Here is a 26,788-nt window from a genome sequence, read left to right on the forward strand (position 1 = left end):
ACCTTGAGGGGCTGGCATTGCTGGAGGCGGAGGGCACAGGTCTGGGATTTGTGGGGAAGGCCGACAGAGTACTATGTAGAAGGGCCCTAGTGACAAGCTTGAATATTTGTGTTTAAATCTCTGGGGATGTTTTTGAGCTGATGAGGGGCAGCATGGCACGTGCCAAGCTCTGCCTTGGGCCAGTACTAGTGGCAGCATGTGGGAGGGTGGCTAAGGAGGGAGCCGGTGCAAGGAGCCTGGTCAGGAGGTTGGGAGACAGGAGGCAGTCACGAGGAAGGAGCTATGGTGGGGACGCACGTGTGTCTGACTCCAGGGTCGCGTGTGTGCTGTCTGTGTTCTGGGTATGTGTTGAGGAGGGCACACATCATGTGTGACTGGGTTACAGCAGGAACAGACCTGGGCTGGAGCAACCTAAGAGCCTTTGAAAGCACCTTTTGGGACTGTAAGAGGCTTGGTAGCCTGGATGGCTGATTGGAAAGTGAGGGTTGTGACCATTTTCACCTTAAATACCTTGAGATGAAAAGAAATGCCTCCAGGTTTCTGATGGGCTAGAAGCCTTTAGGAGGCCTCCTTCAGTGGGAGGCACTTTGAGTGACAGCCCCATAGCTGTGGGCCAGCCTGAGGGGGTGGGGGGCAGAGAGACAGAATGAGACCACAGCCAGTGCTCCTGCCTTACTTCACAGAGCGGCTCATGGAGGTTCAGAGACCACAAGTGACATAATGCATTGCAGGACTGTGAGCCATAAGACACCCATTAGGGATGCCTAAATCTGCCCTTGCCACCCATCCAGACACCTCTCACTCCATCAGCTAGAGTGGAACATGCACAGGCTCCCTCCCCTGGGGGCTGCAGAGCAGCGTGGAATCTGGGGCGCTGGTTCTTCTCCATCTTCTTCACTTTAGAGCATCCCCAAGTGCTGCTCACACACAGCCTTTTCCCACGTCGGCTCTAGTACCAGACCTGTAGAGGGAGAGTGGGCCGAGGGAGGCAGCAGGCAGCAGCTCCTGAAATCAGCAGAAGGGTCCCAGCTGCACAGTCAGGCTGGATGTGAGGTTACAGAGCGCCGTCCCAGCTGGCAAGTCAGCACCCTCCGTGGAGTGGTTTAGGAATATTGGATTTGCTGGGTCAGTACATTTCCACTGGTGCATGGCAATAAGTCGCAGGCTTCATCACGCTTCCCTGTGCCCGGCCGTCTGCCTTATCTCATCCTCCCCGCAGCCACCTGCCTTCCTTGATAAGTGCTAATAACAAATGCTTTCTTTCTCCTGTTTCCCAGGATCAGTGGGCTCAGTGTGTACACATGTGTATGTGCAGGTACATCTGTCTGTCCAGCATAGTGCTTCGCACTCCAGGCCCTTGTGAGGGTCTGACAAGAATGCTGATTGGCCTTAGGATGAAAGATGGGCTGCCTTGGAACGTCCGTGGAAAATGGCCTGACACCCCAAGTGGGTGGCTCTTTGTCCAGGCAGACCACCAGCTCCGTTCTTCTAGGGCCCAGTGTCTGTTGCCTGCTTTTACCTGGTAAGCCTTCTCCAAGAGGAGATGACTGTCCTGCAGGAGTGGCTGCTGTTACTCTTTTTGTAAAGCTTCCCCTGCTCCAAGTGAAGGCTGATTTTTTCCAAAGAGCTGCTTTCACCTTAAGATGCACACCAAAATTCTTCCTGTTGCTACTCCTGTGTTCAGTAGTGACTTCAGAGCACCAGCGTGCCAAACAAATGCCACGTGCTTGGAAGACAAAGAGGAGGGACACAGTCCTCGTGTTCAAGGAGCTGACATTTTGGGGGTGGGGGAAGATCAGAGAACAGGTGACATCATGGTGGGATGAACTGTGTGTTACTGGTGTACCGAGGAGGCTTCCTGGAGGTGACAGCACCCTGATGCCAACTGGACTGTGGATGTTAGCCATTCGGAGTGTGGGGGAAAAGGGGTTTCGGGAGGAGGGGCAGCTAGTACAAAGGCCAGGGGATGAGGGGGAGTTCGATGTGGGTTCATTTTGGTGGGAGTGTAGGCCGAGAAAGGTATGAGATGGACTTGCTGAGAGCAGTGGGATGGGGACGTGCCTGTGCAGATTTTCACCTGGCATCCAGGTCATCTGTGCTCCGGCCCACCCTCCTTTCAGGCCCCCTTTCATTACAGCGGGGTGGGTGGGTGCCTCACAAATGTCCTGGGCCTTCTGCTGTGCCCTGGCTCTGCTCAGCTGCCCCATTGCCAGGGTGCTCTTCCCCTTCCCCTCTGCCTGTCCAGTCCCATTTCATATTTCCCAGTCCCAGGGAATTTCAGGGCTCCAAGCAACCTTAGAGAAACAACTAGTCTAGCCTGCTTGTTTTGTAGTTGAGGAACCAGAGGTTGAGCAACTAGAGGCCACACAGGTCATCAGTGTCCTCAGGCTTTGTTGCTTAGGTGGCGCGAGGTGATCAGACACCTGGAAAGCCCGGAAGCCCTCGAAGCCCTCCCTGCTGGCCCTACCTGCCTGGTGTACGCTCTCCCTTGAGCTCCTCTGCATGTGTTCATCAGGTATTGACTGGGCCCATACTGTAGGTCAGGAATAGTAGTGGGTACTGAGTGTAAAGCAGTGAGAAAGACAGATGCAGTCTCTGCCTCTCTGGGGTTCATGGTCTAGTAGAAGAATCAGTAAAACTCTCACCCTAAGAAACAATGGACTTTCCAATGGTGGTGACTGCTATGAGAAAAAAACACGGCAAATGGTGGTGTAAGGAAGCGTATCGAAAGAAGGGGGGCTTTGACAGTGGGGGGCAGCCAGAAAGCCAGAATAGACCTTCCTCAATAATTCACAAGAGCTCAGGGGTGAATAGAGTGAAACCAGGCAGTGGGCTGGGAAAGAGCATCCAGGTAGAGGGAACAGCATGGGCGGAGGCTCTGAGGAGGGCAGAACGTTGAGAGCTCATGGCTGTGGCTATAATGGGTGAGCTGTGAATGTTGGAAAGGGGCTGGAGAGAAAGGTCCATTGTGCTGGCCCTTCAAGGCTGCTCTACGGATTTGGACTGTACTAGAAAAGTGGAATAGCAAATACACACACACAGTTATAATCCAAGTAAGATGGGAAGCCATTGATAGGTTCGGTGGAGAGTCACATGAGTGGGAAGATTGCATTGCTGCTTTAGGTGAATGGATGGGTGCAGGAGGGAATGGGGGGCTGCAGGGGCTGCCGCAGAACCCCAGGTGAGCCATGAAGCAGGGCTGGACAAGGGTGGGGCCGGGGAGGATGCCGGGTGGAGGGAGGCTCTGTGGCTTGGACTTGTGTTTGCTTGCAGGTGGGAGCAAGTGACAGCCAGGAGCCAAGGATGAGTCTGGGGCTTCTGGCATAAGCAGTAGGGTGCTGAACCTGAAACTCAGCTGTGTGTTGAGAAGGGGCAGAGGGTGCCAGGGAGCACGTCTGGTTGTCAGTCCCTCCTGGGGCTGTCTGTGAGATAGCTAGGGAGATGACAGGTTAGGACCAGGCGTGCGTTTAGGTGTGCCACCAGCATGCAGATGGCCCTGGAACGGAGGAGATGGTCAAATACAGGAAAGTTGGGCAGAAGAGAAGAGGGCTCGGAACTGAGGGCCTCCCTGAGGAGGAGAAGGAGCAGCCAGCACTTACCCTTAGAATTTCAGACACACCACATTAGGTATTGATGGCGTTTCTCTCTCTGTTCAGCTGCACTGTAGCTAGACAGGAACTGGGGCCATGTTGACTATAATAAGTATTGTTAGGAATGAGAATAGTGCCTCCATCCACTGAACAGCTTCTAGGTTCCTTTGTAACCTTTGATCCCTATTTTTATACATAGTGCTTGGGAAGGTGCATATTATTTTCATTTTCTAGCTGAAGAAATTGAGATATGGAGCAGTTAAGTGGTCATTCTAGGTCATCTAGCAGTTGGGTAACTCACTGTAGGTGGGATTTGGACACAGATGCATCTAGTCGCAAGGCCCGGGGTGTCCCCTTTTGTTATTTTACTAGAGTTTTGTTCTCTGGTTGAGCTGGATGGTTGTATGGACAGGGGTCATGGAAGGCCTCTGAGCCTGGCTGACTGACAGTCACCAGGGTATGTGGTGGGAGCTGATTTCGGGGACAGTGGGAGGGAGGCTGGCTCTGTGACAGTCCACACCTCCTGCCTGGCTCCTCATGGTCCAGAAGCCACATTGCTGTAGCTGGTCTACAGCTGTGCCCACTTCCTTGGAGCTAAGCTAGCTGATCTGTCCGAAGGCCCCTGTAGTAGTGAGCCGTGTGCCCACCTGTCATGGGTGGAGTGCACACACAGCCAAGGGCCTCTACATGGCCGTGTTTTCTGGTAGCCAGGAGTGGTCTCTGCTGAGGGCGGACCACAGCCGGGGGACAGGTTTGCTCTTGGGCTTTGAGAGGTGACACGCAACACTAGGGAATTTGTAAGAGTTCACCAGAGACTCAGGGCTGGGGCAGCAGTGCTCCTGAGCGCCTCCAAGAGGTTCAGCCCACGCCCATTGGGCAGAGGTCGAGGGGCTGCCCCGTCCGCTGTCTTGCTCCTGTCTCAGTCTTGTCTTTCTTCTACCTCAGACCTTTCCCACTCTTCCTCCGCAGAGGCTCTCTGGATCCATACATTTGTTTATCTGTCCGTCTGTCTGTCTGTGAAATAGCTGACCACATGGCATTTGCTTACTTATCTGTAGCTGGGTGTTTCAGCTCACCAGGTTCAGATGCCCTTGGATAGTCTGCTTTCCAGGAACAATTCCATAGATTTCTGGCTTGGGTCCCATCCTTCGGTTAATGAACTCAGGGCTGTCAGGCTGTCCATGAGGAGAGCTTAAGACTTAGGGATGCTGGTCTTCCTTTCCCCTCTGTCCTCCAGCACTTTCCAAGTACCTGCTGTGGGTTGGTCACTGACAGGCACTGGGGGATGGCGTGAAATGATCCAAACACAGCCTATGCCTTCGTTTAGAAGCCCAGTGACCACAGCAGAGGCAGGTGGACAAACTGTAGTTGCAGTCTGAACAAAGGGCTGAGAAGGAGGAAGGAGCAGACCTTTCTCCAGAGAGGGAGGTACCCTGGCAACCCTTTGTGTCCCTCTGTCTGTGAACTTTCCCACTGAAGCCAAACCCTGCTTGATTTTTTTCTTTTCTTTTTTGAGATAGTTTCTCGCTCTGTCACTCAAACAAAGTGTGGTGGCACAATCTTGGCTCACTGCAGCCTCAACCTCCCGGGCTCAAGTGATCCTCCTGCCTCAGCCTTCTGAGTAGCTGGGGCTACAGGTGCATGCCACCACACCCAGATAATGTTTGTATTTTTTTGTAGAGGTAGGGTCTCACTATATTGCCCAGGTTTGTCTCGAACTCCTAGGATCAAGTGATTTACCTGCCTTGGCCTCCCAAAGTGTTGGGATTACAGGTATGAGCAACCATGCTTGGCCTTTCTTTTCTTTTCTTTACTGGTCTCAGAAACTTAAAAAAAAAGATTAAAAACAAGTAATAGTACCATTCCTTCTTTTCTACCCCAACCCTTTTTCATCATCATTGCTACCATCCTTCCTGGATCGTGGCCAAGTACGTTAACACCTGATCTCCTAGCTGTTTAATTTCCATGGCAGAGGAGAGCCCCTGTCCCTGCACCCACCCCGGTATCATGTAGGCCCTCTGCTAGGGACCTCTCCATTGTTCTCTTTTGGCATGGCTGCCAAATGGTTTGCTCAGCAACGAAAGCATTTTCTGTACAGCTAAGAAGATCCCAAATTTGGAGTTTAAAAATTGGGGGGGAGGTGAGCAGCTCTCCCTTCTAAAATGGGGCCTGTGTCACATATGCTCTTTTGGGTGGCAGGCGCCACTCTGTGTCTAACCTGAACCCTGGCTTTGTGGGATGCTGCCTTGTTTGAGGCTTAAAGGCACAGGGTACCTCATAAGCTGCACCTTGTGTCAAATGTGGGAATATTCAGCATGGGCCAGAAAGGGGCTCTGGGCTGCCCCATTGGCTCTGATTGTGTGTGGGTGAGGGAGAGACCAAAGAGTAAGCCCCATCTCATGCTGCCAGCCTGAGGAATTCACAGAGAGGCAGAGAGAGCTTGGCATTTACTCCAAAGCTCACATCTCCCCAGTTGCCAGCCAGCAGAGATGTGGCATGTTGATTTCATGTATTCACTTTTCTTCTTCCCCTCTGAGAATGCTGTACTTGCTTCACTTTTCTTGTTAAAAAAAAAAAAAAAAAAAGGAAAGTGAAGTCAGGCTGCCTTGTTCACATAATCAGAGAGCCCCTGAAGGGCAGCCTGCACCTGTCAGCTTGCCTGGGTGTGGCAAGCTAAGAAGGACTGGGAGCTGGCAGAGGGGTGGTGTCTCACAGTACCATTTCTGATTGTCCCTTCTGTACCCCAAACCTAAGGAGTCGAGGCAGCCATAGCCACTGTCCTTCTCACGTCTTGCCTCTCCTCCATCCTGATGCTAGTGCCAGGCCCAGCCTCCTAGGGCACCAGTTAATCATGGGCCTCACTGCTTGGGACACTGCAGGATGCAGCCCAGACTTTTCATGAGCCATGCAAGGCTTCACAGGGTAGCTCACTTTGACCTCCAAGCACCTTCTCCTGCTTCAGTCAGGCCTGTCCCCTCGCTGCCTCTGCAAGGTACCACACTCACACCTTTCTAGGGAGGCCGTCTACTTCCGAGAGCCCTTCTGCAAGGGGAGGCCAAGGGACAGCTTGGTGCTTGTCCTGCCGTGGTCTGTGCTCCGTCGATCACTCTGCTTTTGGCTTCTCGAGCTGCAGTCGTGAGTGGGGGTAGCAGGTGGGTTGCTTCAGCTAGATTCCGAGCTCCTTGAGATCCACGCTTTGTCTCACTCAGCTGTGTGTCTTCTGTGGGTCCTTATTCCACATCCTCCCATCTTGAACGAGCCAGCACCAATGGATGGTTTGCTCATGGCAAGAGAGGGAGGAGGAGGGATGTGTTCCTAGAGCTGCCTTCCTGAGGCTGCTCTACCACCTGCCTCTCCCCACACCAGCTTCCTTCTTCCAGCCCAGTGTCAGGTAACTCAAGGACATCTGGGTGATGACTTGCCTTTCTCATTAGCAGTCCAGGGGCGCTGTCCCTTACTCAGGGTCCTTTTATCTAATGACCTCACACCAGGACATGGCATTTCACGTTCCTCATTGTGCTTTAAGAGTCTGTTAGCCTGGAAGATTCTCAGGGGCAGAAACTATGTTTAGAGTCCAAGAGAGTGTGGAGCATGGGATGTGAAATCAGTTTTCTTTTCTGTAAAATGGGGGGGTGGGTGGGGCGGGTAATAGCCTATACCTATCTTATAGAGTTGTCATGAAGAGTGAGTGAGTTACTTTGTGGGAAGCTTGGTCCCTGGGGTATAGAAGGATTTATATGTCAAAGGTGCTTTTATGATTCTGATGACTAAGTTGGGTGCCCTGATAGGACTTCACTGCAGCTTTGCTCAGGGACGGACAGGTGTGACTTCAGTGCCCTTTTGACAAGGGTGACCAGAGGGAGCAGAACAGCTGCATTCAGCCTCTTCTTCCTCTCTTGCCTGCCCGTTGTTTCCCCCCTACCTGCTGGGGAACCCCCCCGCACCAACCCCAAGCCCCTCGAACTTCTGAGGAAGTGGCTACTGGCACAAATTCATTTATAATCAGAATTGAAGGTGGACAGATCAGGGACAATGAGGAAACTGTTCTGCCTGGACAAGGTGTGAGCTGGGAAGAAGAGATGTAAATGGGTTAGGAAGTGGAGGGGGCCAGCCTGGGAGGGCCCTCCGTGACACGAGGTCCCCACCTGAGTCTGGTAAGATCAGCCCCTCTGATTTGTTCAGTCTCATGTCCTCAGATTTTTCTCATATCCACCAGCTCACTTTTTGCTTGTAACACCTCCAGGGGGTAGGCTCTTTTAATCCCCATGTTAAAGAAGAGGAAATGGGAGCTCAGAAAGGCAAACTGCCTTGCTCTCGATCACACAGCTAAAAAGAGTTCAAAGTGAAAAACAGGTCTCTTGACTCCCAGTCCAGCTGGTAAATGATCTATCCCTGCATCAAAGAAGTAATATTGTGAGCCATCGGCCCCGCAGGAGTGGCCAGGTGAGGCTGCAGAGGACAAAAGGCATTAGCCATGCCAGTCAGGCGGCCCTGGTGCTACATACATCAGGAAGCGACTAGACATCTGCCCCTTCATCTGCAGACAGCATCGGTGGGACTGCGGTGCCAAACCCAGAGAGAGTAGCTGCTAGTGGCCGTAATATACACTAGGTTTTATTGCTGGGCTCCCCATCTGAGTTGGGAAGGGGCTCTGCAGTTTCCTTTAAAATAGGGGAGCTGTACTCGGAATGGGAAAGCTCTCAGCTCTAGGAGGCGGGCCTGCCAGGGAGTCAGTGAGGTGGCAGGCTCACTAGCACAGGTCACCACCAGCACGGGTGATCACAACAGCTTTGTGATGAGGGTCTGGAAGTCCCTCTGGCTGGAATTAATGTTCCCCTCCCACCATGGCCATGCTTGTTGTGGTAGCTGTGTCTGCCCATCTGTGCTGCCTTGGTGATTAATGCCCTCCTGTCTTCCTAACTGGATTGTGGCTGCCTGAAGGGCAGGGAGCCCCACTTCTAGTATCTGTTTCTTCAAGGGCCTGGCTCAGGGCTTAGCGCACAGCTCTGGTTGTGACATAAATGCCTGCTGGGATCCAGAGAGGACTTTTCACACCCACAGCCCCAGGTAGGGCATGAATTCTTCCATCCAGTCATCCCTATTGAGCGCCCCCCAGAGGCCAAGCCCAGTGTTAGGGGCTGGAGTTACAGAATCTGGAAAAATGTGGCTCCTGCCCTCGGGTGCTCTCAGCATTCTCTTACTGAGCGACTGGAAGGGTAGCAGAAGAGAGAGGTGGGCTCCCCACTCGCAAGTCTTCTAATCATCATTTGCAAAGTGTGGTGCCCCGGTCGGCAATGCAGACTTCTGCACCAGCCCAAGGGAGGCCGCCCAGTTTCAGTGTTCTACGGTAGGATGTTCCCAAGACCCGAGCGAAAGCATTTCTCCTGCTGTTCCTTTGACCTTACGGGACAGCACCCAGACAGTGGCCAGGGGCACCCCTACATCACTGTTGGCACGGGGTGGGGTGAGGAAGGGCAAGACAGGGCCCCGCTTTGTCCACCTGCCCCTGTCAGCCTGGCTGGGGTTCCAGCCGCTGCAGCGTCCCAACCGAGAACGCGGGGCAGGGGTTCGCGCAGCTGCAGGAGCCTGGCAGAGCCGCGAGTGTGCGCGCCCGTGCGTGCGCGCCGAGGGGGCGGGGAGGGCGGCGCGCACCCTGCGGAGGCCCCCAGCGCTTTCTGATAACTCGCGCCTCCCCTGCGGTCCCGTCTCCCTGTGCACCCTAGCCGGACCCACGTGTGTAAAGGCATGGGGTGTGTGTGTCAGAGAGTGTGTGTGTGTAGGTCCATCCGGGAGGCCGCTTGCCCTGGCCGGACAGGCCCCCACGTGCTTAGGGGGCGGCGGCCAGCTCGACGGTGGCTGCGCTTCTGTCCCGCTCCAGTCTTTCTCCCCAGACCTTTCCTCTGGCTTGCTTGGGCCTTGGGTACCTCCAGCCATCCTCCTCCTCCTCTCGCCGCTCCCTTGCTCGGGTAAAAGAGACCAGCGCTTTCCGTTGAAGGTTCTGGTTCACCCACCAGCTGCAGAGCCCTTGACATTTAGCGAGGGCTCGCGGTGCACTTGTTTAGGCACATAGCAGAACGCTAATCCCATTAAAGATAGTGTGTCATTGGGGAGGGGGTGGCTCCCCAGCGGGGCCGGGAAGGCCTCGCGCCCATTGGTCAAATGCAAAGCAGTGGGCGGGGCTGAGGGCCCGGGTAGGGGGCTCCAGGCGATTTCAACCAGAGTCGAGTGCCGGGCCGGGGCCAGGATTTCGCAGGGAAAGCCCAGCGGTTGCAGCTGCGGCGGATCCCTCGGCACTGCCTGCCGTGCGCCGGGGCAGCCCAAGGCCGGTGGCAGCTCCGCCAAGTCGCAGAACGAGAGGAGGAGGAGCGCCGGCCAAGTGGTGGGGGCTCAGCGCTGGGGCTGGGCTGGGCTGGGAGAGGTGTGCCTAGGGTGCCTGGATCCCGGTGCCCTTCTGTTTCGCGTGGAGCGGCCGGAGGCGAGCTGACGCCTGGAAAGAGAAATCAAATTGCAGCCTCCCCAAATACGCTGAGTTACGCGGGCGAGCCGGTTCCCGGGGATCGTTCGCTAGCGCACACAGAGCCTCGCCGCGCCGCAGAGCCCTCCTGGGCCCGCCGGCCAGGAGTGGGGCGCCGTCTGAGAGGCAGCGGCCCCTGGGCTTGGGGTTGGACCGTGAGTGCGCCCCGGTGCAGAGAGGGGGCGTGCAAGGCTCCGCCGGCCCGCCCGCAGCCCGCGCCCGACCTGGGCGCCCCCTCCGTCCCATTCTGGGAGCGATGCCCCCCGCCCCTCGCGCCCCCCGGGAACGCCGCGAGCATGGAGAAGTCGAGTAGCGAGGATTCTTCGATCCACCGGAGTCCATCTTTGGACAGCAAGGACTCGGACTTTGCCAAGCCGTCCACCTCTGGCCGCCCGTTCGGCCGCGGCTTCACGGCCGGCGCCTTCTATGGCACCGCGGGCTCCCGGGGCCAGAGCCGCGCGGAGGCCGGCGTTAAGACCGACAAGTACAATGCACCCAAAGGCAGCAAGTATGTGGTGTTTTACCTGGACCTGTCCTTTGTGTTCCTCCTAGAATTTAAGAAGTGCAACATGGCCAGGGGCTGCCTCTGCTGCTTGAAGTACATGATGTTCCTCTTCAATTTGATATTCTGGGTAAGTCCTTCCATTTCTCTCTCCCTTTGCCCTCTTCCCCTGCCTCTTTGCTTACCGTAGCGCGAAAACCCTTTCCCTCCTCCGTGCTGCATTGCTCTGCTCTCTGCACAGTGGTAAGTGTGCTTTTTAAAAAATTGCCCCCGCCCCCCTTTCATGCACCTTTCTCTTCCTTTCTCCCTCTCTTTGGTGGCTGAATGGGGGCTCCAGCTTGCCTGTCTTCCAGGAGAGATTTGCTCGACTCTTAGGAGGCTTGCAAAGTTTGGCACCACCTCCTTCCCCTACAAGAAAACCCATGCTGGAAGTGCCTCCCACTGGGCAGCCTGCAGTAATGGCTGTGGGTCAGATTTTTTAACAGCTGTGAGCCTGAGCTGGAGATAGGCACAGTGAGAATGTCTTTCTGAATTTCTTCATGTATTCCTCCTGAATGCACAAGAGTACAATCTGCAGCATTTTATAGGAGTGGGTTGGAGGGGGACGGGGTATAACAGCCATATCTTCTCACTCCTTTCAGTGAATCCCAGGAAAAAGAGGAGGAGCCCCTGTCCCAAGCTGATGGACCTACTTGCTAGTCCTCAGATATGCCCGCAGCTTGGGGTCTGGGTGGGAAAGGAGGGGGCATGCTGCCATCGGGTGGCTGGCTGCTGCTTTTGAGGGACTGCAGTGGACTGGGCAGGGAGCTGGCCAGCCACGTGCTCCCAGGTTCTGGGAGCCCCAGTGACCTGAAGGGACAAAGGGAGATAAGCAGGGCGCCCTTGTCCTTGGTGAGAGGCACTTTTCTAGAGAAGGTATGAATGGGTAGGGCAGCTGGGAATTGTTCTCTGTCCTCCGTGTGACTCTGGAGGCTGTGCGCACATACGTGCACGTGGCATAAGAAATACTGGTTAGGAAAATTTGAAAACTTCCTAAATTCGTTTTGAATTGTTCCTTTATCCCAACTGCCATCTCTGCCTTTCTTCACCCAAGCACTGACATAGCACAGATGTTTGGCTCTGCCCCAGAGTCTGTCCTGCCCACTGGAGGCTGTCAGCTGCCTGTGGTCCAGGAGGAGCACTGGGGGCAGGAGAAGGTCATTCAGCGTGAAGTTGGGAAGAAACAGTTGTGCTGAAGAGGCGTTCAGCTTTTGTGTGGAGTGGTCCACATGAGCTGAAAAACTTTTTAGGGTGGGGGGTGTGCGTGGAGGGTGTAACTGTCCCCATAGGATGGCAGGTGCGGGGCTGGGAGGAAAGAAGACCGGGCTCTAGTCTTGGTTCTGCGCTAGCTTCTTGTGTGACCTTGGGCCAATCACTTGGTCCTGGAAGTGCTGGTCTTCCTTTCCAGTCCAACAGGGGCTGTCGTGATGACCTCCCTCACTGTCCTCACCTCGCTAGTTGCATGCCATCTGGGGTGTGGGGCAGGCATCCTCATCTTCTCTCTTGGGGAGAGAAGCTCCCTCCTGTACCTGGGGCTTGGGTTTCTTTGCCAAGGAGGCTGGTCTGAGATGACTTGAGTTGGGTTCCCCCAGTTGTCACTATGGGCTGGGCCCTCCAGCCACCTCATTAGGCTGTTACCTGTCATATGCCTAGAGTTTTATGGAAGCTGGGGCAGATAGTCTCATTTCTTCTTCTGGTGGTGAGCACCCCTGGAATGTCTCTGGATGCCTTGTGGGCAAGTGCCTCCTGGTCCTGTGACCCATCTGCCAGCATCTGTCAGCCAAGTACTGGTGTGTGCCTCTCCGATGCCTTTGGACTCACACGAATCTGTCCTTTTCATCGTTCACAGCTGCTTCCATCTCTGTCCTTTTTCGTAGTCTCTACTTAACCTTTCTGTTTCACCCCACCCTGCCTATATTAAGCCTTATTAGGAAGACCCTGGGGCCTGTAACCTCACTCAGCTGCGCTCTCTCCTCCCCACCCCCACCCTGCCACCTGCTGGCTGGAGTTGGTATAGCTGCCTGAGGTGCCTTTCTTCTCTAGGGTGGGCCCAATGTGGTTTGGGGACCTCCTTACAGGCTAGTACAGTGATCTGTACCCTGCACATAGTAGGCCCTCATTATATGTTTGTGAATGAATGCCTGAAGGGCCAGAGCTGTGAATCCATGTGTTGTTATGTGGTGGTGATTCCCGAGTTCCACTTGCTGGGGAAGAGAAGTTAGATCTCACACTTGCCTCTGATAAAGGCTCTCCTAGCGCCGCAGCTATGGGATGACAAGCGATTCTTCCCATCTACCCTTAAAAGCTTGGCAGAGGGGAATGAGCTAGTTGGTGAAATATTTTTTCTTTATGGTTGATAGCGAGGGAACTTGCTGTCTCTTCCTAATTAGAAGGTACCGATTACACTCCCTTACCAGGCAAGGAGTTGTTCTCTCCTGCGTTCAGACTTTTCTGATTACCTAACATTTTCGGAATTCCCATGACATGCTATAAGCTGGGATAAAAAGAATCTCAAATATCCACTTCTTGTATGCCAGTAGCAAATGAGATGATGAAATAAGACACAGACCTTAGGTAAGATGGGGAATTTAGCAGAAGAGAAGTGCATGCTTGTGTGTAAGTGTGTTTGCCACTATGTTTTTTTGGGAGGTGGAGGAGCAGGTGCAGCAGGGTGTCGGCCAGGATTTGGGGGTGGTGGGGCACTGTGCTCCACTCAAATGAAGACTTCCTGCAGGCTGGTGCTTGACCTGGTACTGGGGAAGGAGCAGAGGAAAGAGCTGAATGGGAAGGGAAAACCTCGAAGGCAGGTGGGGTGTTGACGAGTCGGGGTCCCTGGGAGGCCCCTGCTGCTGTCTTGTGCAGGGTGCCGAGGGGAGCATGCAGGGTGGGTCAAGCCCAGCCCTCTGGGACCGGGGGCAATTGTTAGGAATTCTATAGCATTAACTTAGAATCTCATGGCTCACACCCAAAAAGGAGGCTTTTCTGAAGCATTAGAGTTGAACCTGAGGTCTGCAATCAATAGATAGAGCTCTTCCCATAGATCCCGGAGCCTACCTGGTATTTCTCCAAACTCACCGCTGCTGCCACACCCCCCTGCCTCTGAGCGCTTGGGAGGATTCCCACGTGGAGGAGAGGTGCAGCTGTTGTATGCTGCAACCCCTCCTGGGCCTGCCTGGTCCCTTACCACTGGGTGGAGCTTCTAGGGTACTAGTATTGGGGAGGGCTGGGTGACATCACTGGGGGCAGGCTGGGAGGTGGAGCCATGCAGCCCTTGGTCCTCCTCCTCATTAAGCAAAGGGCCTGTGCCTTACAGGCTGCTGGGCACCTGCTTGCTGGTGGGGGCCCAGGTCTGCTCCTGACACTGCGACTTCAACCAGACAGTGCTAGTCATGTTGGCAGCCCAGTGCACTCTGGGGATCTGGGGCCTCCAGGAGGGCAGCAAGGTGTGAGGGTAGAGGAGAGGGAGTCCGTGGTCACTTCTGAGTCCCCTCTCCTGTTTGCCTTCTGCATCTCCTGCCCCGACTCTCAGGGCTAAAGGCAATGCTGGCTTCTTAGTGGGTAGGGAATAGGAGGCTTGAACTGGGACAAAAGTTTCCGCATACTGAGGGTCCTGTTCCCCAATAAGCACACCCACCCAGGAGATGGTTCTCCTGGCAGTGGAAACCATCCGGGCATTTTCCTCAGTCAGCCCCATATCTGGATCCTCCCAGGGCCATCTGGTAGAATACTCCAAGTAGAAATTAAATGATTCTAAGCCCCACCCAGAGGGCAAAGGAGGCTCAGAGCTTTAAACTATGAGTAGAGAAGAGAGTATAGGCGTGGGCTGGAAAAGCGACCTCTGAATGCTGGGGTCAGGTGTCCCCTTCCAGGGGCAGCAAGTCCTGACCCTGCCAAGCTCTTCCCAACCTAAATCAAGTTCCTGTCTGATATGGAGGGGTCGGGGCGGGGTTGGGGCTGCTGGCGTAATTGCTACTCAGGATAACGGTCACTTCTCATGCTTGCCAGCAGAGCTGCCCCATCATTTTAAATTATGGCTGGCAGAGCAGTGACATTCTGGCCCATTGGAAAGCCTATTCCTTGTGGATCGCTCCCTTAATGAAGGCTAATTAGCTGAGGAGGCCGTGTTCAGCCAGCCTGCTGGAGCAGGGGAAAGATTGGCTCAGGGTGGCCCTGGGCGGAGTGCTGATGGGGCCCTGATTAAACTCCCTTAAGTGAGGTCAGGCCCCTCAGATGCTCACTGCCTTTGGGTGCAGGCAGCATGGCCGGGCTTTCCAGCGGCATTGCTGGCACATGCTCAGTACTGGTTCGGCCATGTCATGAGTGCCTCTGGGGGCTCGGGCTGGGGTCTGTGCATGGTCAGTGTCGGGTGGCCTGGAGTGTCATAAGGAGCCTGTGGTGCCTTCTGTCTGAGAACAGAAGTAGTGAGTGGGCTCACAGGTCCCAGCAGGGAGCTCAGGTTCAGACCTGGCCTCACCTGGCCTCTCCAGGCAGAGGAGACACAGGCTAACCTGGGCAGCAAGAGGCACTTAGGGTCTCCCCAGAGTGCTCAGGTATGAGGGGTTCAGGCTTTCTTCCTAGAGGGCTGCAATAAGGAGATCTTCAGGGTGGGTCAGACCTGCCTCTGCTGGGGGAAGGGGGACAGGTGTGGGGCCTGGCAGATACCCTGAGACCCCTGGAATGTGGCCATGAGGGAATGCCAGCTCTGCGTTCACTTCCTTTCCACAGCATTAAAAATTAAACTTCCTTGTCTTAATATCTATTTTTAAATCTTGTCAGAGCCAGCATTGGTGTCAATCAGGAGGGGGTAGGGAGGAGGCGGGTGGAGAAGAGAAAGTCCCAGTTTAAGCAGGGTAAGCAGCCCTCTCTAGTCTGGGGAGAGGGCCACTGAGCCCTCTGCCCTTGTCCATGAAAAGCACAGAAGACACCCTCTGGCCTCTTCCCCGAATGGAGAGGCCTCGGCCTCCCTTGCTCCTACCTCCATGCGCCTGGCTGCCCTTGGCTGAACTTGGTGGCAGGCTCTGTGGCCTGAGGCCTTCTGTGGCTTATCAGGGTGTTGGGGTCCTAATTGAGTCCATTCACTCATGCCACAACTATTTACTGAATGCCCGCTCCGTGCACAGGAGCCTCCAGTTGGGGAGAACAGGGGCAGACTGGGCTCGAACAGGGTAGATCAGTTTTCTCATGCCAGGAAGTCGTGGAATCGAGAGGTCATCTGGCTCATCCTGCGCTGAGCATTTAAACACAGGGATGCCAAAGGAGAGGTGAGAGCATTCTAGGGTGAGGCAGCAGAAGGCCTGCACCCGGAGCCCTGGTGGCCTGACTTGTCCTTTCCTCCCCTCTACGCCCACATGACTACTTTCTGACTCGCCTGCTCTAAAGTGTTTATTCCCATCACAAAGAGAGGTGAGGAAAAAAAGAGCCTTCCTTTTTTCTTTTTTCCTTGGTTTGCAAAAAAGAATTTGTGAATCCTGTGGCCTGTTTTTTCCACTGAAAGAGCTGGCGGATGCTCTGTGGCTAGTTGAGCACCTGCTGTAAGCCAGGCCCTTGAGCTGCTCAGAGTTGTGTGGAGAAGTCAGACACATAAGCAGATCATCACAGTTCTGAGCGGTAGCTGCTTAACAGAGCTCCTTAACAGAGTAATTAATACTGCTTAATAGAGACAAGACATAGAGATAACAGGGTAGAGTGAGTGACACCTGGGTTTTGAAGGATGAATAGGAGTTTGCTGATTAGATTAGACTCAGGGGTCCAGGGCAGGGAGAAGGGAAGGAAGAGAGAACACGTTCATTCAGAGCCTATGCCAGGGGAGAGCTAGCAGCCCAAGGGGAAGGCCGTACCTCCTGGACACATGAAATGGGCTGAACCCAGAGAAACAAAGGGCTATGCCAGTCTGGGTGGCGCCCCTCAGGAGCAGCTTCTGGGGGTGGAGAGTTTGGAGTGGGTTCCGAGGTTGGGGAGTGCTAGCCTGTGGGAAGGTGTGCAGCAATGCCCGGGGATGCTCTTCAGTGGTTTTCAGGGCTCCTAGGACAGGGTTGTTTTGTTTTTCTGGCAGAGACCACCGTGACAGGTCTTGCTGTGTCACTTGGGCTCAAGCTGTCGCTGTAGGTAATCCAGCTTTAGAGAGATGCCTCTGTTTTCTCCCCCCTTTCCAGCCTCTCCCTTCCAGCTGTGATATGCCCGTTTATTTGGTTCCAGTTAGGAAGCTTTGAAGCCGAGCTAAACCCATCGGGCAGAGTTAAGTCTTCTGAGCCAGCTTTGTCCCTGCTCACATTTGAAAGCTAATCTGCCAGCAGAAGTGGTGGGGGGTTTGGGTCCGATCCTGGCGGGATGTTAAAAATGGCACGCAGTCAGGCGGGGGAGCAGCACAAGGTCAAGATGTGGCTTCTAACTCAACTCTTATCTAACTAGCCATGGGACTCCAGGGGAGATCGGAAACCTCTTCTCGCTTACTGAGTCCCTGGTTTGATTCAAATGGGGTCTACCTCCTCTCCTGCGTGCCCCAGCAAACTTTGAAGGCTCCCAGGAGAACCGGAGAAACCCTTGGGCAGGGAAGGCTGCAGGGTTTCAAATCTCCTTTGCAGTGGCTAGCTTACTGCATCAGGACCACGCAGGGAGACCTGTTTTTAGTGGCTGGAGGGAGTGAGTGACTGGCCAAAAAGAAGAAGAACAGGGCCCGGCTTTCAGGGAGGTTTCTTTCCACTCCAGGGGTTCTTCACTAGGGTGGACATTCACATCAGCCCAGCAGCTTTTACATGGACAGAGCCCCTCCTGAGTGGGCGCCTCCAGAAGTGAGGGCTCTGTTTTGACGGCGTTCCTTAACCTCTTGGTGTCTGGATTTCCTCACCTCGGACAATAGCACCTCTCCTACAGGGCCATGCTGAGCCCTGCAGGAGGTGCTGTGTGCATGATGCAGGTCTGCTGCTCAGCAGGCTGCCTGGTGTCTTGGACTTCACGCACAGGAGCTGTAGTTAGTGTTACTGTGGTTCCACAGTGAGAGGGTATGAATAGGAAGTTAGGTGCCCACGGGCTGGAGCATGGACCCACTGGGATGACAATGCCAGGCAGGGCGTTGGAGCCCTGGGAGGAGCCCCAGGTGTCTCTTGGGCTGGGGATTGTTCTGAATGTCTTTGGGCCTTCGGGGTATATGGGAGAATTGGGGCAGCTGGGAGGGCCAGCGAGGTTTGTTGGAATGAAAGGTATAGGTAGGTGAGAGGCAGTGGAGGAGGATGTGGTCTCTGACCCCGAGGCCTGCAGCTGCACCTGCCGCATTCTACACTCACCACCCGGCCTCCTAGAAGGGGCAGCCCCATATCCTGCTTCTGCCTCCCTCTGTCCTAGGGGTGATGAGTGGGTCCTGGACCCAGCCAGCTGTGCTGGTGGTCACTATGGGGACCCTATGGGCCCTTTGGTGGATGTTGGACTCTGCTGGGCAGCTTGGCTTGTGACCTGGGCTGACCAGGACACATAACACAGAGCTCCAGGTCCAGGTAACTTTTTCTGCCACAAACACTGTCACCTAAAATAAGTGACAATTGCAAAATACATCATATGTCAATTCATGTACTTAAAAAAGTCATAAGCCAAACCTCTACCCAGTGCCTAGCTTCTGAAATAGAGCACTTTCTATACCCATGAGCCTCCGTGACCCCCAGTTTCTCCCCAAGAGAGCACCATTCTCCTTGAATCTTATGTGACGCATACTCCACATCTATCAGCCTTCTTAAGCACTGCATCATTTAGTTTGGCTGATTTTTAAACTTTTGATAAACAGAATAATTCTGAATGTAGTTTTAAAAATTCAGCATTGTGTTTCTGGATTCATGCACATTGACAGTTGTGGCCATGGTGCACACCTTTTCACTGGTCTGTCATATTTCACTACATGAACATGCTTCAGTCTATTCTTCTGGTGATGAACATTTGGGTTATTTCCTCTTTTTTCTAAACAACGCTTCTGTAAACATTCTTGTATAAGTTTTCTGTTGTACACGTGCAAGCGTTTCTTTGGGACAGTGCTTCTGGAAGTATCTATGGTGCAGGACCATCTTTTAGGTTTCCAGTTCTCAGAAGTGGTCCTGTTGCACGTGACTGGTACACAGCTCAGAGCACATGTGACTCACCTGACAAGCTCAGCTGTGCCTGAGTGAGTCAGCCGATGGTGTGCTGGGATGTTCTGGCAATGTCAGATTGGTAGAAAAAGCTTCTAAGCATGAAACATTTCCATGGACCACACTTTGAGGGGCACGGCTCTAGGTATACAGGAGGAGTGTAATGGCACTGTAGAGCTTCAGGATATGTACACGCCACCTTTCCTAGATAATGCCAGATTGTCTTCCAGTGAGGCTGTATCAGTGGCCCTTTCCACCAGTGGAAATTCAATGGGAAATGGTTTTTGGCATTCTCCTCCAGTACAGTGGTTATAAAACGCTACATTATAATGGTTTTAATTTGCATTTCTTTGATTACTAGTGGACATCTTTTCATATGTTACTTAGCCATTCTTTCATCTACTGTGAATGCCTGTTTGTCTTTGTTCATTTTTCTATTTAGTTGCATTTTTTTTTTTTTGAGACAGAGTCTCACTGTGTCACCAGGCACCAGGCTGGAGTGCAGTGGCGCAACCTTGGCTCACTGCAACCTCTGCCTCCTGGGTTCAAGTGATTCTCCTGCCTCAGCCTCCCGAGTAGCTGGGACTACAGGCGTGCACCACCATGACCAGCTATTTTTTTTGTATTTTTAGTAGAGACGGGGTTTCACCATGTTGGCCAGGATGGTCTCGATCTCCTGACCTCATGATCCACCCGCCTTGGCCGCCCAAAGTGCTGGGATTACAGGCATGAGCAATCGTGCCTGGCCTTTAGTTGCATGTTTTCTAACAATTTTTAGGAGCTTTACTTATGTTTTGAATACGAATTTGTTGTTAATTAAATGTATTGCAAACACAGTATGTGGCTTCCAGTTTATAGTTTGTCTTTTCAGTTTCTTCACGGGGTCTTGGTAAACAGAGATTCTTTATTGTAATATAGTCAAATTTTCAGTCTTTTCTTTGTTAGAGTGTACTTTGTAAGTACTTAAGAAATACATGCTATTTCATAGATTTCTTTTTTTTTCTTTTGAGACAGAGCCTCACTCCTGTCACCAAGGCTGGAGTGCAGTGGCGCAATCATGGCTCACTGCAGCCTTGACTTCCCTAGGCTCAGCGATCCTTCCACGTCAGCCTCCTGAGTAGCTCAAACTGTAGGCACATGCTACCACGCCCAGCAAATTTTTGTATTTTTTGTAGAGATAGGGTTTTGCTATGTTGCCCAGACTGGTCTCAACCTCCTGGGCTCAAGCAGTCCTCCTGCCTCAGCCTTCCAAAGTGCTGGAATTACAGACATGAGCCACTGAGCCCTGCTTCATCTTTATAGCCTGGTGGGTGGACAGTGCTTGTCGCAACAGAATCAGTGCCTGTGAATGGTTCAATGAATGAGTAAATGACTGAAGGTGAGTTCCTGCACTGATTTCTGAAAGCTTTTCTTTTTATATTTAAGTCATTAATATGTTTGGAATTTATATTTGTGTATAAGCTAGGGCTCTGATTTTTCCTCCATAGCTGCATTGATTAACTAGTCCACCTTTCCACTGCCACCTGTGTTTCCACACATGCCTGGGTCTTCCCACTGGACTGTTTGTCTATCCTGGTTCCACACTGTCTTTATTACTACAACTTTATAGTAAATCTGAGTATCTGGCAGGGCAAACCCTTTCATCTTATACTTTTTCAAGAGTATTTTGGCTGTTCTTGGCCCTTTGTTCTTTTGCATACATTTTGGAATCTGTTTGTCTTGTTTCACCAAAGATCAGTCATCCAACCAGCCAGCCTCTCTTCCCCCAAACCCTTTTGATAGTTTGGTTGACCTGTCATTGAATTCATTCATCACCTTGGGGAGAATTGCTATCTTTGTTTTTCTTTTTTTTATTTTTTGAGACAGAGTCTTTCTTCATTACCCAGGCTGGAGTAAGGTGGCGCGATCTCAGCTCATTGCAACCTCTGCCTCTTGCGTTCAAGTGATTCTCATGACTCAGCCTCCCGAGTGGCTGGGATTACAGGCGTGCACCACCACTCCCGGCTAATTTTTGTATTTTTAGTGGAGATGGGGTTTCGCTGTGTTGGCCAGGCTGGTCTCAAACTCCATACCTCAAGTGATCTTCCTGCCTTGGCCTCCCAAAGTGCTGGGATTACAGGGTTATCTTTATATTTCTGCTATAAATATGAATAGTATTCTACTTAACTATTTCTGTTCATGAACATGGTATATTTCATCATACATTAGGTCTTCTTTAATGTCTTTCTGTAAAGTTTCATGAATGTTTTATAAACCTTATGTATAAAACCTTGTTTTTATGTTTTATTTTAATTTTTTGTAGAAACAGGGTCTCACTGTGTTGTCCAGGCTGGTCTTGAACTCCTGGCCTTAAGTAATCCTCCTGCCTTGGCCTCCCAAAGTGCAGGGATTATAGGTGTGAGCCACTGCACCTAGCCTAGAGACTTCTTAATCTTTCATGCCTTGCCACCCTCCCCCAGGGTTCAGCTGAGCACTTGTACACACACACTGCAGACCTGATGAGTGAATGGGGCACCCAGAGACGAGAGAGTGGAGGAGGCAGTTAGCCTTCTAGTGGGTGCAGGTCAGGGGTGAGCACCAGGTATGGTGCTCAGTGCTCTTGCTTAGCAAGGGGGGCTGAGTGTCTGTGTTCATGTCCAGCACGTGCCATTTGTTTTCTGATCAGAACAGGCTTTGTAGAGAAGGCAGGCTCTTCAGGGACTATGAGAAGGGTGAAAAGGAGAGGGCTTGAGGATCTGGAGGACAGAAGAGGTACACATGGGAGGAGGCCTATCTGGTGAAGGGGCTGTGGACAAGCATAGGGAGTGGGGAGGATGGAGGAAGGGGAGGCAGGAAAAACATGGTGATATTGAAAGCCAGAGAAAGGGGCTAATGCAAAGGGTGTTGAACATATCTGTGGAGTGCAAGGAATTGCTTGGGTAGAGCGGTGTGCTGGTTGCAGAAGACCCCTTTTAGCAGTGGCACTTTGGATCATGTGGGGAAGGGCATTAAAGAATGCCAGGTGGGGGAAGGTCTGGAGAAATGGGACTGTGGCTGGGCAGGCGACCTGGGGAGTGTGTCTGCAGGGGTCTCCAAGGAAGCAGCAGTTGCTGGCGGTGAGGATCCTGTGCCTTCTGTTCTCCATACAGTGAGGATGCGTGTGTTTTGAAGCCTCATTCTGCCCCCTGCCCTCTCAAGGGGGGCTTCCCCCGCTTGTTGGCAAGGGCTCATTGGACCCAAATCAGAGCGACAGCTTGTCAGGCTGATAAGCCTGGGCTCTGGGCAGGAGCTCTGTGATGTCTGAGCCATTTAGGACACTCATCGTGACCAATCCCTGGGGCGCAGATGCCCATTTGGGGAGGAGGTTGGGGGATCCTCAGGAGAGAGCAAGGGAGGAGGGAGGAACACTGATGCAGTCAGAAGAGGAGCTGAGTGCACAAGGTGCTCAATTTGTTCCCATTTATGGCAGCTAAAGAGAGCTGCAACGAAGCCCCCCTCTTTCCCCCTTCCAGCCCCCCTTCACCTGCCCCTTTCTCAGCCTGCCGGCTGGGAGGAGGGGGATCTGAAAAGTGCATGTTTCACAAAAGCCACTCTGTAGAAGCCCGTGGGAGGAATATTGACAAGATTCTCAGCATTGCCGATTAGCTTTCTGTCTTCCCACCTAAATGGAGACTTCCCACAACCTGGGGCTGGGAGGGGCTGGGCTGGGCGGCTACCCTAGCAGCCTGTGGGATCCTGGGGTGCCTGGCTATGCACCTTGCATTTCCTCCCCGCTCCTAGAAGTGCAGGCGTGCAGCATTTCTTAGAAGATGCATGCCAGTTTCACTCACTTGTATCTGGGATCAAAGTGGCAGAGTGGAAAAGAGCAGGGAATTGGTCCCAGAGACTTCGGTTTTAGTCCCCGGCATGCTTGCTAACTAGCTGTGTGACCCTGGGCAAGCTACTTCCGTCTCTAGGCCTCAGTTTCCACATCTGGAAAATGATAGACCTGGACCAGCTCATCTCTGAGTGCTCTTCAGGCCCTGACATTCTGTGGTTGTATATGTTTCTTTTGTGTTTTGAAGGAGCTGGTGATTATTGAGATATGTTATCTTCCTTATCCTCATAGTAGTGTTGGTAGAGTGATGGACCAGCTGTGAGTTTCTTCTGTCACATAGGTGGGGACACTGAGGCCCAGTAAGGGGACCGCCTGACCCAGCTGCGCGCATGCTCAGTGTGCTGGAACTCACTGCCTGGGCAGCGCTGCCCTAGCTTTTGCCACGACTGGAGCTCACAGCCTGGAGTGAGCAGCTGCCCGCTGTGGGGCTGGGTCAGGGCAGGAGCTCTGGGTTCCAGGCTGGAAGCACCCATGTTGGATTTGCCTCCTCAGACCTCTGTTTCTTTGCTTAGTGCTAGGGAGTGAATCTTCCCTGTTACCCCATTTCCCACTTCAGGGTGGAAAGAAATGGAAGTGGTTTCTGCGCCTGGGCAGGAGATGGGGCCACAGCCACAGCAGAAAGTTGATTTGAATGCACCCTCCCCCCTGCAGGGGAGGGCCTTCATGCCTGCTAAGCAGGTAATGAGGGGGCGGGCTGCTGTATTAAGCACCCTCACTACGCTGGGGAGAAGCTCTGCACCCTGTTTGACACACGGAACTGTCGCGGCTCCCTTCCTATTGTTAGAAGCCTTAATTACGATTGTTCCAATTCCTCCCTCCAGCAGTCGTCATTATTAAGAGCGCTCTTGTTTCTTCCTCCTTCCCCCACTTCCCCTGAACATGTCTTCAGTGCTGTTCCCTGGCGCTGCACTGCCTCTCACCCGGCTCTCCCCTCTTCACCATGCTCTTCTACCCAGGGCAGCCCCTGACGGCCCACCTCCCTCATCCCGTGACCCTGGCCTGCTCTCCCACCTGCCACCCCTTTAGAAAACAAACACGCACCCTTCCCACCCCTTCCCCCAAGTGCCCCGTTAAACTCATGGCTCCAAAGCCGGGGACGCTTTACCTTGGATGTGGATTCAAGAACCTGTCCTACCTGCTTCTCTGGCGGTTGTGAGAATCCAAACCAAGAGAAGGGTGGGTGCTGTAAACTGGGAAGTACTGCACAGATTTAGGGTGCATCCGTGCACCGCCTCCCCAGGACATAGCTGGCCGTGAGAAGGCCTGGGCTCCCCTGCTGCTCTGCCATTTCCTCATTGGGAGGATCTTTGACTTCAGCATCTCCTTTGTAAGGTGGGAACCAAACTTGCCTGGCCAACCTGGGAGACTTGTCAGTGGGATACAATGGGATGGTGGTCCTGAATGATGGTCCTCTGAGACCTAGGCAGGGTTCTGCTGATTGGAATTGGGATCGCTACCTTGTTTTTCCTTTTGTGACTTCCTGTTGTTCTGCGTGTCTGTTTCTGACCCAGCTCTCCGCCTTCCTAGAGGGCCCTAACACTGTGCAATGGTTTGTTCCCTGGGGAATTTCTCCACCAGGCAGCCCCAAGTCCTGTTGCTGACTCCTGCACTTGTCTGCCAAGGCACCAAGCATCTGACACCTGGGAACCCTACTCGTGGGCTGCCTGGGAATCATGGGGGTGGGAGGGGCCCCTCCTGTCCCTCCAGCTGCCCTTTGCTGCTGCCCCCAGGCTTCATGGTGGGCCGGGCACAGCCTGCATCAGAGTGGAGAACGTACATTGGTCCAGAACACATTCCACCGGGACCTCTCCGTCTGGCTTGCTCAGGCTCATTTCTTCTGTCTGGGGACTTACAGGCATGAGCACAGAAAACCTGCGTGTCCCAGAATCACAGGGACATGGCTCCATGTTTCCAACGGTTGATCCGTTATCCCTGGTCACCCTGCTTCCTTCTCAGTCGCTCTGGCCTCTACTCCCTCCTGGAGTCCTGGGCTGGGAAGTAACCTCAATCCGTGCTGAGGGCCTCCCCATCCCCACCCCACCCCAGCCCAGCCCTGGGCCCTCTGGGAGCTGGGGAGTCTGTGCCGTGATTGGCAGGAGCTGGACAGATTTGCTTGGTTGGGCTGTCTGCCCGTGGGGCTCTCAGCCGGATCATCCTGTGACTACTGAGTAAGCAGCCAGATGGCTTCTGCTGGGACCATGCAGATGTGGGAGTAGGTTTTGGAGGTGCTCACACATGCCCACATGGCCACAGGTCCACATCGTGTTTGCTCCCCCAAGTGTCCAAGCTCACACTGGGCACTCGCTGGTTAGAGTGGTTGGAGTTCTGGAGGCGGGGCTTGGGAGGATAGGGGGAGTTTCTCCAGCGTCAAGCCTCCCTTTCACCAGGATTTTGTACCATCTCAGAGCACCCAAAGATCTTCTCAAACACATCTCCTCAGTGGGGAGGCTTATACAGAGAGGAGATGATGTGTCTGGTATCCAGGGCACACTAGGCACAGGGCCTGCAGGGCTGAATTGGAACCCACCAGAGCCCGGAGTGGCCCTAGTGGGCCTGGAAGCCCATTTGTCCCAGGTGGTTCTGGCTTCCAGATACAGCCATGTGGATCCCTAAGGCGTCACCTGCTGCCTTTTCCTGTTTCCCAAAAAAGCCCATGTGGGCTTTTTTCTCTGCAGGCACCCTGGGGAGAAAGCCCCCATCCTTGGCCAAAACCCCCATCCCCAGCCTTCAGACATAGATCCCCAAGGCCATGAGTGGGCTCTGAGGATTCTTCTCCCGGGCTCGTCACAGGCTCCCTGGGTCCTGGCGAAGGTCTAGGCCAGGCCACCACCCCAAGGGCCCACTGTCCTGGGGGAAGTTGAGCCTCCTGAGTAGGGTCTGAACTGCGGTTGGAGGAAGGGCTGCAGAGGAGACGAGAAGGGGCAGGCTGGCCGAGAGACCACTGGGAGGGCAGCCTGTTGCCCTGCTGCTTAATTTACCAAATTATTTTTCCTTCTCTTTCCTCTTCTTTGGTGTTCCCAGGCTGCTATTCATGGTGCTTTCCCTGCTGAGTTCTCTTCACGTCACTGTATTTAGGAGGTAGCTGAGGAGCTGAGCCTTCCACCTGCCCCTGGGGCTCATGCCCAGACCTTGGATGCCAGGGGCTGAGGCGTAGCAGCCTGGGGTCCCTGATGGCAATGTCCCCTGAGTTGGCTGGGGTTGGGCTTAGATCTTGCACTCTAGGTGACTGGCAAGGGAGGTGGTAAGGGACACCCCAGCTTCTCTGACATCTGTCTGGCTATAGAAATGTCATCTGGAAAGATCCTGCCCAGTGTTGTTGGGAACGAGCCACTCCTTTCCTTCTGTCATGCTGGGTCTGTGATGTCCAGAGGCTCTGTGTCACTGAGGCAGCAGTGAGGGCCCTGTTTGGGCAGATGGCTTGTTCTTGGAGAGGAGGGAGTTGAGTCACCCCAGACCATTTCACTCCCTTTCACTTTCCCCAGGAAATTAAGAGACTTTTTCCTTTGGGATGGGGAGAAGACCAGAACCCGCAGGGACTAAACCCCGCTGGCTTCAGCTGTCTGCTGCCTGCACCCCTTCACCCAGCATCTGATCACCTCTGCCTCCCCTGCTTCCACGGCTTCTCTGGCCTGGTCTGAAAAGTGAGATGTAATATGGGGAAAGAGCGTGCGCTCTAGGGACAGGTCAGCCTGCTTCTCGGTGTCATCACTTCCTGAGCATACAGTGCAGAGCAAGGTGCTTAACTTTTAGAGCCTTGACCTTCTCATCTGTAAAATGGGTTGATGATAAGACTACTTTCTAGATGGGTTCAAGGAGCAACTGAAACAGTGTATGAAGAGGTTTCAGCTCATTGTGTGGTGTGTGGTGGGTGTGTTGGGGCCAGCTGAGTTTTGCATGGGATAATGATACCTACTGGAATGGCATAGCCCTGCTCCTTGGCAGGGCAATATGGGACGTGCACAGATTTTGGATGTGGGTACCTGTGTTCTGTGCTCAGCCCCCACTTTTTCCATGGGCCCTGGTTTTCTCTAGGCTTTGCTTTGGCTTTCTTTTCAGTAGAATGAGGCGTTCTGTGTCTCCCACCATCCCCAACTTCCTCGGGGCAGGGAGCAAAGGACAGATGAGGAATGAGCTCACAGCACTGAGTGATTTGAGATCGCAGCGGAGATCAGGGAGGAA

At 53.4% G+C, this 26,788-nt stretch overlaps 1 protein-coding gene across 3 annotated transcripts in view; it reads left to right on the forward strand.

The window, feature by feature from the left end:
* TSPAN9 (tetraspanin 9) overlaps positions 1–26,788 on the forward strand; it is a 198,357-nt gene that overhangs the window by 107,526 nt on the left and 64,043 nt on the right. For 2 of the 3 annotated variants that reach the window (XM_032254488.1, XM_032254489.1), the window contains one exon: positions 10,657–10,736. In XM_032254488.1, coding sequence (XP_032110379.1) covers positions 10,674–10,736 — 63 coding nt within the window. In that variant the 5' untranslated portion in view covers positions 10,657–10,673. Of the gene's footprint in view, positions 1–9,454; positions 10,737–26,788 lie in introns of those variants that run through there. The other variant, XM_032254487.1, reaches the window with a different exon arrangement.

Source organism: Sapajus apella, unplaced genomic scaffold, assembly GCF_009761245.1.
Source record: "Sapajus apella isolate SASKATOON/1434 unplaced genomic scaffold, GSC_monkey_1.0 scaffold86, whole genome shotgun sequence".
NCBI lineage: Eukaryota > Metazoa > Chordata > Mammalia > Primates > Cebidae > Sapajus > Sapajus apella.